Here is a 13,896-nt window from a genome sequence, read left to right as displayed (position 1 = left end):
AATTCAAAATAATAATTCACAACAAAAGCAATTTAATAGGAAATACATTATAACAAGAAAAATGTTGCCTATCTACTATATCTGCACACTCAATAATAATATCCTATGTTAATAACACAGGCAAGAAAGAAGACTAAGAAATTACAGCCCCCACCACCTCTTATAGGTTCTAATTCATATCATTCACAAAGCACTTGCAACATACTGACTTGTATGTCTTGCTTTCTCCTATGCTAGATGATCATTAACAATTTTACTATTATTTAATGGGTATAGAGCTTTTGCTTTTACACATATTTTCTCATTTAATTCTCACAAAATCCCTGTAAAGTAGGTATTATTTCCATTTTGCAGAAGTGGAAACAACCTCAGAGTTAAAGTCAGGTCAAAGATGTTAAGTGAATTGCTTAAGTTTATACTACTAGTTAAGATGTGAATTCAGGTCTTCTGATCTAACTATACAGTATATTTGCCACTACACAGGTGGTTAACTAGAGGTGGAGGTGGTGGAGTAAGTTTCCAAACCACACATGCTCACAAGTTGTCCTAGTCTTCAAAATCAAATTGTTTCATCATGCTGTGTCACTCTGACAGGCTTTGAAGGCAAGGAGCAAGTCCTACTGTCTTGTATGCTACAGAGCCTAATATAGCACTTGATAATGGCTGATTCTCAATGGAAAATGATCCTAGGATCTAGAGAGAGGAAAATGGAAAGACTGCATCTAACTCACCTCAGCCAGATGGGCCAGAAGAGCAATGCTCTGTACTGTTTTACCAAGGCCCATTTCATCTGCAAGAATGCCATTAATACCCTGGAAAAGAAAATACAGTCAACACTTCTCACATTCCATCATACAGGGTTCAATCTACTGCCAAAAAGAAATAACCAAAATGTTGACTTGTTCAAACAAAAGTGATTAGAGATACCCAGCTTCAGCACTGTTTCCCACTGCCACAATAGGCAAAAGCCAGTTAGTTTTTCAGCTAATCTAATCCAGGCACAAAAGCAATCAATCAGGATTACCAAGACCACTTAAGACAAACTATATATATGATATAAATATTCTCCAATAAAATCACCGGGTTAAAAATATAGAGACATTTTTCTGATTTTGGCAAAGGATAAAGCTTTTTAAAAGGAATGAAATCCAAATGTCTAATCACTATGCTGTACATCTGAAACTAATATAAAATAATACTGAATTTCGACTGTAACCGAAAAATCAAAAAGGGGGGAGATGAAGGGGAATAAAAGTTTCAAATTTCCATGTATAAAATAAATAAGTCATGGAGATGTGGTGTACAGCACAGGAAATATAGTCAATAACATTGTGATAGCATTGTATGGTGTCAGATGATTGCTGGACTTATCCTGGTAATCACTTCTTCAGGTGTATAAATGTTGACTAACACCTGAAACTAATATAATATTGTATGTTAGCTATATTTTAATAAAAATATTTTTTTAAAAAAGGAATGAAACCTAAAACATTATCTTGTGCTGATTTCCCAATACACTGAACCAATGGCTTTAGGAAAACAGGTAACAAATCAAAGAGAATGGATATAACACAGTTCTAAAATTCACCTGTTCATAGAGATTGGCCAACCAATTCATGCCTTTCAGCTGATAACCTTTTAATTTGCCGTTAAAAATTGTGGGCTGTGGAATATCCTCACCAGCCCGGATAGATGGATTTGCCAAGCTGTAACTCTCCCCAAACCCACTGCCAGACTTGTTTGCTGCCCGTAGGGCAGCTGCTCGACTTTCTTTTGCATCTTCATCAAACGACCTTGTCTGGAAATAAAAATATATTAAAAGGAAAATATGAGGAAAAAATTAAATTCAAATAAAATTCATAATGACAACAGATCTATTTTGTGCTAAGTGGAACAAAATTTCTGATAGTATCTGACAGTATAATGTGTAATGCATTAAAGTATATTATTAATATTTTTAAATCAATTTTAAAGTTATATTAAAAATATGCAGACGCTAAGCCTTATACATAACTACTCACTTCATCAAGGAATTTATTAAAGTTTTGATATAAAATTTGGTTGGAGTTGGTGAAGACAAGGTCTATCCTTGATTTGGACTCTGTCAAAGTTATATATGGCTTCCTTTGCAGTATATTAAACTGTGTTTTCTTCAATCTAATTGCATTTTTTCTTATTTCATTAAATATCACGATATCATTAAGAAGCAAATTATTACCAAAGTGAAAGAAGATACTTAGTTTTCTTATAGCTCTCTTAACAAGCAAAAATGTGGTCTTTTCACTGAATGTAATACTTCATTTCCTACTGTATTTCCCATGATTATTCAAGAAGACAAAAAATAATAGACACTGTCCTAGCTTTAAACAACACACTCCTAAATGTTAGACAAACGAATTCTTGCTTTCAAGAACTCCTACTGCTCTAAAACAGAGACACATCCCCTACCCAATACGCAATCACCTATACATACACACATTCGCCGATGTGTTTAATTGAAAATATTAAAACTAAAGGAAAACCACCCAAGTAAAAGGTTATGGGGTATTTCCAGGGCCTATTACAGTTTATCTTTTCATTTTTAAGACTCACCCGAGCTTGATGAATATGGTAAGCATTTTCAGCATTTTTCAGTGCCTGGGCTTTAAAATGGTTACTATCTGAAAAGGAAAACTTACGGATTATTATATCTCATTAATGCGGTTCTTTAAAAGATGCAATTCACACCAACACATGTGAATCCCTGACTCCCCATTGTATTGATCCCTAGGCTCATGGAAGGTGAGGGAGAAGGCTCAAATTATTTGACAAAGGTAAGGACCTGGAAGTGAAAATGGAGGCAGAAGACTGCCGGGGTCTCCAACAGCCAAAGCCGGCTCACAAAAACCATCCAAAGACTGAGCTCCAGTCTCCTAATCCTGGGTTTCTTGCATGAAACAACGCCAAAGCCAGGAAAGCAAGACAGCAAGGATTCAAAATTGTAATACATTTATGTTGGATGAAACTATTCCAAAAGAAGAAATATAGACATGTGTAACCCCTAAGATACTCTGAAGCACTCTCATTCTCTTTTATTCTTAGCTCAAATGATCTTGATCACTATTCTCTGTGAAATTCTTCTTAAAACTTTATCTCAATTCCACCCTACCCCTATGATCGTAAAACACCAAAAGTGATCAGTCTCTTTCTCATGCTTGACTTGTATCACAAAGAACCTTGTGAGAGATGATTTTCTCTGCTGAGACATGTTCACTGAATTCTTCTGATTTAATACCTTCTATTTCTACTAACAAATCAAAACAAAATATTCCCAAACTTGCAAGATCGAGTTTCCTTTTCAAATTCCTTTCCTTTCCTTTTCAAATTCCTTTCCTTTCCTTTTCAAATTCTTTAATCAAAGTTATTTTACATGCTTGTTTTATAGAAACATTCACACTTTTCCTACTCCAATACAATAAATTCACCTTTACAGATCAATATTACCTATAAACCAAAACAAAACTTGCAAGAATTAATAATGTGTATAACCTTAGATATGAAAAAATGAAGGGTACCTATTTCCTTTAACTCCTGATTCAGGACTCACCATAATCCTCCTGCGTGATGTTAACTACCACCCCTCCACCAATGTCAATTTGTCTCTGGGTAGAACTGTCTTCCAGTTTCCTTAGGATTTCTTCCTGGATTCCATCATGGCCCATGTCTCGTTTACGACTCATGAAATGGGCATACAACTCTGTCTGGGTGATTAGGAAGTTCAGTTTTCGCTGTTGCCGCTTAGCCTAAACAGAAAAAACATTAAAGTGAAAATAGTCACACCATCAATCACATACAAGAGGTAATCAGCAGAATTCACCAAACGTATATATAGTTTGCATATAATTCCTTTACAAATTCTTTACCTTTAGAAAGGTAGAAATTGCCTATGAACTGTTTTATAATAACCAAATCAGCAATACTAAAAGCAAATAATAACCTTCACTTATAGTCTAATAATAATCTATGTTTTTTGCTTTCCTTTACAATATGTAATCTTTTCTCCATTAGGCTTCTGTCTAAAATGCTTATTTCTTTACTATATTACTTTAGAGGCACTGAAATACCAACTAAATTCAAACAACAAACTTTTATTTCATAACATGGGTGGTACACTTTATTAGTTTTAAAAATGTAAACGTGGCAAAAACTCTGCTTTAACACGAAAAATCAAAATAAGTGACTATAAGTGACTAATAAGCTATAAATTATTCTGAAAGTCAATGCAGGAGGTATTGAGAATAAGAAGCCAATCAAAGTGGCGGGGGGGGTGGGAAGCTCTCCAATACAATCTATAGTTCATCTGTAATAATGATAGCTACAAAATATGTACATAGACCAAATATATACACAAACACATACTTTTGTTAGTGTGAAAAAACTGAATTCCAAGTGCCTTTGAAATAACTTGATAAGGAAAATAATCGTTTTGTCAATAAATAAAATTATTCATCAAAATAAACAATAAAATGAGTAAACAAACACTCCAAAAGACCGAATTATATGGAATATAGTATACACAATAAATATAAAACTGAATCATTATTTTGCATTAACTATTCTATAATAAAATTCCTATGAAGTGTATTCAATTTATCCTTAGATCACCTCCCCAAAAGAAAACCAACAATAAAATATGGGACAAGGCCAAGAAAGGACACAAGTCTTAAAGTATGCTATAGAAAACTATTCTTTCTATCTGAGGTTTTAAAGCAGTTGACACAGATTCAAATTAGAAGAAAATTTTAAAGAGATTTTGAGAAAAAACTGAGTTTATTTTTCATAATAGATACAAATGTTCATGTTCCAAAGCTAAAGTACTATCAAGAAAACCTTTCTAAATTCAAAAAAAAAAAAAAAGAGTAATGTTTCCTTTCACTCTAAAGAAAGCAACTCTATGTTTAAATGAACAAGGGAAATTAAAGGGACGATAAAGATCCATCAAAAATAGTTTTTCAAAAGTTCAGAGAAAAATACACAGAAGTCAACATAACCACAGATGAAACTCTCATCAGTTAGCTATCAACATAATTGAGAGAAAATCTCACAAACCTAGATCATAAGCCAAGCCACTTACAATACTTCAAGACCTGTGACTCTCAAATGCCTCTAAACTCAGTAAGTATTCCCAATAGCACCCAATGTTTACTAACTCAATAATATGTTTATCTTCCATGTAAAGATACAGGTCACCAAAGGTGTGATAAAGGAGCGAAGGTCAAAAGCTCAGAAGAGGCTCTGCAGAAATACTACCTACATTCAAAGAAAGCATCATCCAATCCTTTGACTCTCTTTTTTCTCCAGATCTCACCTTTCTTTCCACTCATCCTAATTTGTTTACCAATGGCAACACAATAACGGTGTCATTGTATTCTCTTTTCTTGCTTCCCTGAACAACTTACTCAGCCTACATCTGCTGACATCAGGCTTAGCAAAAATACTAGCTGTAAGTTAAAATACCAAAAGAGGTGGTGGGGTGGGTCTCAGAAAACTGGGCTAGTTGTCCATTGTCCCAGTTTGGCCCTAAATGTGGCAACAAGCCTCGATCTTCCAACAAATCAAAACTGCAGCCAGCACCTGGAACCAAGCCAAGATAAGCTATAAACTGTTTTTTTGTTTTGTTTTGTTTTGTTTGAGGTCCTCCAGAAATATATAAAGTAATAAGGCTGCAAAGACTAAAGGAAATTAGCATAGAAGAGAGATGAAGGCCAAAGAGAGGGCCTTACTGAAAGAATGAAAACAGAACTGGTTTACTTGACTAAAATCACTATCCTCAAAGTTATATCTTAAAACATTTTTTCAACAATTTCACTGATTAGACTTATAATTTATGAAGTGCAAACCAATCTCTCGATATAGCTGCAGCAATTAGGGTTTTCAAACTTTTATGCTATTGTCCTACCTCCCGCATTTCCTCATCCAATTTCCGTTGCTCTAAGGCTTCCTTCTCTGCACGCTTACGATGCTCCTTCTCCACCTTCTCGTACTTCTTCCAGTACAGAAGCATCTCCTTGGTGAGGCGGCGGGCACGAGGCAAGGTCTCCTTACAGTTTTTCTGGGCCTGTAAGGCAGCTCGACGTACTTCCTTCATGCACTGGTGGGCAAGCTACAGACAACAACATTGTCACAATGGAGAAGGACGCAACGCCAGGGCCAATGCTCCCTGGGCTCCAAACTACAGCATTCCTTAATCTGTTCAGTGCACACAATCTTCCTATGGCCATGTCTCTTTCTTCCCCAATCTGATTAATGTCCTTGTCGAGTACTGTGACCCAGTACCAGACCCTGAGGTAGTATCAGGAATGAAAAGTCTATAGGCACAATGCCTTAGAAATTGAAAAAAAAAAGTATAATGACTTGAGATGTGCGAGGAAGTTACAAAGTGTTATTACACACACTAATAATAATAGCTATCAATGGTTATTATATGCTAGGCAACATTCTAAGATTAATATATATTAATCTAATTTATTCTTCACAAAAACCTATAAAGTTTTTATTATCATCATCCTCATTCTATAGACGAGAAAACCAAGGATGAGTGACTGACTAGCCTAGGGAAATATAACTAGTAACATTACCTCATCTAATCCTCATAAGTCTCAAAGAAAGTTGTGTTACTTCTCCTAAGAGAAAGTATTAATATAACAGTTTCTTAGATGAAGAGACTGAGATCAGGACAATTCCATATCTGCCCAAGGAATCAGAGCGGACTATGATCTTATCCAAAAAGATTCAAATACCAGAAAGATGAAGAAGAGTAATTTTATTTATAAAACAGATTGAGAACATTTAGAAACTCTCTTAATACTATTAGATTCATTATCAACAGATCACAAGAGACAAAAGCAGGAAGCATGGATCTAAAGAACAAGAACACATTCCAGCAAAACGTAAAATGGGAAATATAAAATTACTATTTTACCTTTCGGCTATTGGTGAGAAACAGGTTACGAGCTGAAGCTTTCTGCTTGTTGGCCTAAAATATTTAAAAACAAGATGTCATTTAGGATTTCTTTTTGAAAAAAGATTGTGCAGACTGACACTTAACTCCAGGGTTAAAAAAATAAAACATCAAGCCAAGCATATTCAAGATATACTGCTGACTCAGAATCATACAGAAAGCTACTAAAGCAGCATTAAAAAAATAAGCTAGTGCTGTGGCTGCCTTAGTCGTCTGTACACTTCTGGAAAGAATTTAAGTTATATTTAAGGCTTGAAGTGTACTAAAAAAAATGTAACAACATACCCTATAACCCTAGCACCATCCTGATTAAAACACATTGCTTTCCAGGGCTGATCTGCAAAGAAGCTGAAAAAGAAGGGCACTCAGATATAAAAATTGTTAAATGTAAACTAGCTTCCTAGTTTGTGATTCTAGCCCCACCTCTAGCCAGAGAAAGCTTGCTACCACTATTACTCAATTTCTGCCACCAGTTAAGCCTCATCTTCTCCAACAAGAAATTCTGAAGCAGACCTAACACAAGGTGACTCAGCAACCTACAATCCAGTCTTGAGCTGCTTATTATGTCTTCCATTTCAGTTTAAAAAAAAAACCTCAATAAAGAAACAATTTCTCATGATTGTTTATTTGATGTGGGAGAAAACACAGAAGAGGCAGAGCTGAGTGGCATCACCTGAAGCCTCTTCACCAGGTACAAAACAGATTTCTACCATAATTTTTCTCATCAAGAATGGTCATAAACTTTCTCTAGAAATACTAATTGCTAGTGGGAAAAAAAAAACCTAGTAATTGTACAATAGAGAAAAAACACTTTACCAAGGGTTCAAAGTTAGTAACACCAATATTGGGATAGACATGTACCTGATATGATATACCTAGAGCACATCATTCCCCTGGTAATCCTGCCAAAAATGTATAACCCAAATCTAATCATAAGGTAACAGGATACAAACCCAAATTCAGAAACATTCTACAAACAGGCTTATTATATTTCTCAAAAATAGCAATGTCATGAAAGATGAAGGCTGAGAAATTGTTTCAGATTAAAGGATATTGAAGAGACATAAAAACAAATGCAATATGTAGTTCTAGATTGGATCTTGGGTTGAATAAGGAAAGAAAAAAGCACTATGCAGTGGTCCCCAACCTTTTTTGGCACCAGGGACTGGTGCTCCTATGAGAATCTAATGCCTGATGATGTGAGGTGGAGCTGAGGCAGTGATGCTAGCGCTGGGGAGCGGCTGCAAATACAGATGAAGCTTCGCTCACTGGCTGCTCACCTGCTATGCAGCCGGTTTCCTAATAGGCCACGGACTGGTATCGGTCCGCGGCCCAGGGATTGGGGACCTCTGCTATAAAAAACGTTATTGAGACAACTGAGAAAATCTGAACATGGTCTATGGATCAGATCGTTTTTTTAATTGCACTGTGGTTATATATGAGAAGATGTCATTTTTCTTAGGAAATACACACTGAATTATTATGTTTAGCACAAAGTCTCAAACCTTCAAAATGGGTAAGAAGAAAGCATGTATTTATGTAACAAAAGCAAATGAGGAAAACAATTGCTGAATATAAGTAAAGAATAAGTGGCAGTTCCTTGCATTATTCTTGCCATATATTTTTTTAAACTTTTTGTTTTGAACTAATTTTAGACTTACAGAAATTTGCAAAAAAATAGTACAGTTCCCTGACATCCCTCCCCCTGCTTTGCCTAATTTTAGCATCTTATATAACCATAGTACAATTAAGAAAGGAAATTAACACTAGTAAAATATTAATTAAACCACAAGTCTCATTTCAATGTCAACAATTTCCCACTGATATATCCTTTTATTGTTCCAGGATCTTATACAAGATCCCACATTATATTTAGTTATTTTTCTCCTTAGACTCTTCCTATTCGTCATATTTCCTCAATCTTTCTCTTTCTTGTCCTTAACTTTTGAAAGACAACAAGAAGTTATTCTTTATAATGTCCCAAAATTTGTGGTTTTCTGATGATTGGAATGACATTATACATTTTGGAAAGAACACCACAGTGTATCACAAGGAGTTCATGATGTCAAAATTCCTATCATCTGTGTTGTTTACTTTGATCATTTGGTTAAGGTGCATTCTGCCCGTTTTTTACCACTATATTTATTTTCTTTTCCTTTGTGCAAGTATGTATGCTGGGGCAGATGCTTTGAAACTATGCAAATTGTTTCTCCTCTAACTTTTGCCCCCTGATTTTATCATTCATCAATGAATCCAGTCTGCAACATTTATTACTGTGGTGTCTGCCTAATAATTATTTCCTTCCTTCTATACTTATTAATTGGAATTCTACTGTAAGGAAGAGTTGTTCCTTCTACCTCGCCTTTTTGTTTATTCAATTATTTATTTATAACATAAATATTTCTTTTACTGAGTTAAAATCCAGTATTATTACATTTTATTGCTCAAATTATTCTAACTTTGGCCATAAGCAGCTACCTTCAGGCTGGCTGCGTTATTTTGACAAGTCCTCCATCTTTGCTCAAGCATTTCCTTACTTTCTGGCACCACAAGATGTTTAAGGCTCATCTTGTATTTTCCTCTGCCAAATTCTAGAATAAACTGCCTCTCCATAGAGCCTTGGTTCCTTTTATTAGAAAATAAAAAGTGTTAAGAAATTAAGATCTCCGTGCTAGGTATCCTCATTGTTACTAGGGTATCACTGCTCCTAGGCCCTTTCAGCAAAGAGAGCTAGAAAAAAAAATGTATGCATACTAATCCATGCATACACACCCAACTATCTTTCTCTATATATCTATCTATATCTATATAAAAAGCCATGAATTTATACTGCTATCTCTGACTCCAATGAAACTTCACAGGCTTCATTTTAGCTGTCTCCTTTTCCTTATAACTTCTTTCTTCAACAATGAGAAACTGGCTCTCATCTACAATATATTTATTTGTCCAATCCCAGTATACCTATAAAATAGTTTCTAAATTGCTAACTCATTTTCTTGTGAGAAACACTTTTACTGTGTCAATATGGCATTTATATCATATTAGGTCTTAGCCTTACATATCCAGTCAAAATACTTTTTCCTCAGTTACTTAGGTGAATTTTTTAATCTCCACTCACTGCAACTTGATTATGTTAACTCGTTTCTAATACAATTAAGTTCATTTGTTCCTGTTTTTATTCCATTTTGCCCACACATATTCCCAACCTCTGTCCTTACCTACATGCTGGTTGGTTTAGTTGTTTTGTTTATTTGGGTGGTATATGTCAGGAGTACGTAAATCATTATTGCAGTTCTAAAAGTCAGCCCTATACAAAAAGATGTACTCAAAGTCTCCCTCCTCTTCATCCCTGCCACCCTATTCCCAATCCTTCCCTTCTTTCTACCTTTTTCCCACCTTTCCTCTATATGGAATCAATCATTTTAATTTCTGGTTTATGCTTCTTGAATCTCTTTTGCACAAATGGGCAGATACTTGTATATTTTCTTATATTCTTTTTTTTTTATATATGAAGGGTAAATATTCTAGAAACTTGTTTGCGTTTTGTTTTTTTCACTTGAGTATGTCTTAGAAATTATTTCAGAGCAGTTGAGAGTTCCTCCTCATTTTTTCTTTTTAATAGCAGTGTAATAATCCACTGTGTAGATACACGTTTGTGTAATTCAAGCCCCATATATGGACACTTAGGTTTTTCCCATTATTTTGCAATTACAAATAATGCTGCAATGAATAACCTTGTTTACACGTTTTTATATTGTTGGAGGTTTAGCTTCAGGGTACATTCCTGGAAGTGGAAGTACTGGTTTGAAAGGTAAGTACATATGTACACTGCCAGGTATTGCCAACTTTCCCTCCAGAACAGTACTCTCCAATTTTCATTCCTAGAAGCATGAGAGTGCTTATTTCCCCACAGCCTCTTTAACAGAATGTGCTGTCACATTTTTAAATTTTACCTGTGTGATGAGTGACAAATGGTGTTAAGGTGTTATCTGAATTTGTATGACTCCAAGTATGAGACACTTTGAATCTTTTTACTATGTTTGAGGGCCATTTTTATATCTCGCTTTGTGAACTATGTATTCATGTTGTTTTCCCACTTGTTTTCTCAACTTGTGGTCTTTTGTCCCTCGATTTTTAAGAGTTCTTTATATATTAGCAATATTACCCCTTTGACCATGGTATACAATGTAAATAATTTCTATTTCTCCCAACTTGCCAGTTATCCTTTGTCACGCAAAACTCATTTTGTTTAATAACAAAATAAGTTAAATTTATCAGTATCTTCTTGAGTTACAGTTGGAAACTCTTTTCCTACACAAAGGTTAAATAAGAATGCAATTGTTTTCTCCTAGTATTTGGATGGTTTCATTTTTCACATCGAGATTCCTAATCCATTTAGAGTACATGTATGACACACAGATCTATTTTATCTTTTTCCAACTGGCTACCTAGTTGTCCCAGCACCACTTATTTAAAGAGCAAAAGGAATGTCTATATATTCTTCTCTTCAATCATTCCCATTTTCTTCTAATGCCTGTGATTATTCAGTAACATCCAAATGTTCATAAATCCTCTAAGAAATAAATCTCCACCATTTTAATTCCCCTCTATTATCACCTATTTACTGTTAATTTACATTGCTATATGTAAGAAAATTGTGTACCTTCTTCAACAAGGTTTTTTTTGGGTGGGGGGAACCAAGGAACATCATACAACAATTGTCTTGTGAAGTCTGATCACATTTTAGAAAAATATTTAACCGAAGAGAGTACTTACTCAGCCTTCTCTAATTCTAACAGATTAGCCTCCTTTCCAGACTCTGTGAAGGTATCTAGCTCTTATAACTCCTCTTTAGAGGGCAGGGAGAGAAAACATTCTTGCCATTACCTATTTAGGAGGCAATCACTTACCTTTGGTAGTTCCTTTTTCACAATGCTGAGCCATACTTTCCTGCGACGAGCATTAAGCTGCTCGATGGATAAGTGCTTCTTCTTGATTCCAGGAGGAGGTGCATCATGAGAGAACTTGGCAAAGACTTTGGTCTGGTGGTGGTGGCGACGAGGGGATTCTTCAGAGGAAAGTTCTTCATCCCTTCGCCTTTTCTTCTTCACTTTTTTCAACTTGGCTGCAAAAGAAACAGATTCTCAGAAGGTTGCATTTCTTCCCTTCCACAGGAGACAGCCACAAAACCACCTCATCACTTTAAGAAAATTCAAGGTTCTTTCCTCATTCCACCAGCGGCTGGCAATGTTTATCCCTTTATCTAGCCAGGCCCATGAATATTCCAAGAGGAAGATCTTTCTACCTAAGAAAAGAATACTGGATACTCCCTCTGTTTACATGAAAGAGAAACAGAATAAAACCTAAGAACTGAATTTCTTTTGAATCTAACAATAAGAAAGGAAGCTTATGAAGTATCATGGGCTCAAGTAATGATCAAAAGGAAGAAAACATTTCTACTTGATAACAATGTAAGGTAACGAAAGAGAAATAACAAAGAAAAAAATGCATTAACTGATAATGACACTAAGACCTATGAAGAGAAAATCATACATGGAACAAAATCCTAATTAGAGGGGGAGGATGTGAAAGATGAGAAAACAGAGATTAACAAGGAGGATGTAGGAGAAAGAAAAGAAGTCTGAAGAGTCTTTTTGAGTAAATTCATACCTTCAGGGGAATAAAGTCTGCCTTGTACAGAAGACTTTAACCTTCCCTTCCTATTTCCTTCCCGATTTCCAGCTGCTCACCAAGACAGGAAAGAACATTTCCTGACAAACATGCAAAACACTACAGAAGATCATCAGGAGGTGATCTATTTAAAATCACCACATATAGTAACAACCATAACTTATGCCCGAACACTTCAGGTTACTCTTCATAGTCTCCTGTGCATAGCCAACTTCTTCCATTCCCAGAACATTTTCGACATTTAAAGAATGTATAGAAGAAAAAAAGTATAAACTAATTAGCTTAAAATTCTAGCTAGAAATCCATAGTTCTTATGTCTTCATGATCCTAGAAAAGATCGTAAACCAAGTATAAAATAAAGTTAATAATATACCAACTAATTAGATATGAGAGACTAGTGTTTCCCAGGCAAAGCAAATTTCTGTCACATGAATTATATTCAAAGTCCAAATGTACTAGCAGGCCAAACACAATCCTGAAACTAAGAATGTGTAAATGTAGAAGGCAGGTCAATAAGCTCACCTTTAAGTTTCTTTTCATCCTTAAATTTCTTTTTTTTGGGTCCAAGTAGGTGTCGCTGTTGTTCATAGAAAGGGTCGTATGTGGATAGCAGGCCTGCACTGTAGTACTGGTATTGCTGCAACTGAAGCAGGCAAAGACAGTGATGCTTAGCTAGGCAAGGCTTGTGTTCTACACCACAGCCTTCAAATCATCTTTACTATAGAAAGCTGAGTCAAAGAGAAACCATAGCTCCTAAATATGGTATTCTTCCCACAAAGGGACCAATAAAGACTTAGTACATCAAAGTGAATTATTTCCTGAACTTCAAAACAAAATGGGTTCATCGGCAATGCACATGGCAAGTTGCTGGAAATAACTTAAGAAAAACCCTTCATGCTTCTGAATCTCCACCAGAATATTTACTTAGTCCTAACATATATTTGAGAGAGAAAATTCTTTGCACAAAGACCTCCTCTTGGCATTCATCAATAAGAAATAAACCGTATTTCTATTACCAATAGGTCCTCAGATTTTACTAAGGTTTCTGATGGCTGCTATTCTGGCTTATAGTCTTATATTTGGCTTGAATAGTCATCCCGATTCTTCAATCTTTCTTTTCTCTTTTCATTTCCCACTAAGAGAGTCTGACAGTATTATGGATAGTATCTATGTTGCCAAAATTCTAACATATGAATAATCTATTT

General features: G+C 35.2%; 1 protein-coding gene across 1 annotated transcript in view; it reads right to left on the bottom strand.

The window, feature by feature from the left end:
• INO80 (INO80 complex subunit) overlaps positions 1-13,896 on the bottom strand; it is a 117,978-nt gene that overhangs the window by 81,585 nt on the left and 22,497 nt on the right. Inside the window, exons 6-13 of the mRNA XM_006920475.2 lie at positions 13,214-13,334; positions 11,911-12,125; positions 6,962-7,015; positions 5,939-6,142; positions 3,587-3,782; positions 2,593-2,660; positions 1,589-1,798; positions 732-812 (exon numbers count right to left, since the gene is read on the bottom strand). Of these exons, the coding sequence (XP_006920537.1) occupies positions 732-812; positions 1,589-1,798; positions 2,593-2,660; positions 3,587-3,782; positions 5,939-6,142; positions 6,962-7,015; positions 11,911-12,125; positions 13,214-13,334 (1,149 nt within the window). The remainder of the gene's footprint in view (positions 1-731; positions 813-1,588; positions 1,799-2,592; positions 2,661-3,586; positions 3,783-5,938; positions 6,143-6,961; positions 7,016-11,910; positions 12,126-13,213; positions 13,335-13,896) is intronic.

The sequence above is a fragment of the Pteropus alecto genome, unplaced genomic scaffold (genome assembly GCF_000325575.1).
Source record: "Pteropus alecto unplaced genomic scaffold, ASM32557v1 scaffold86, whole genome shotgun sequence".
NCBI lineage: Eukaryota > Metazoa > Chordata > Mammalia > Chiroptera > Pteropodidae > Pteropus > Pteropus alecto.
Note: the sequence above shows the minus strand (reverse complement) of the source record. Positions and strands in the feature narration are given on the sequence as shown.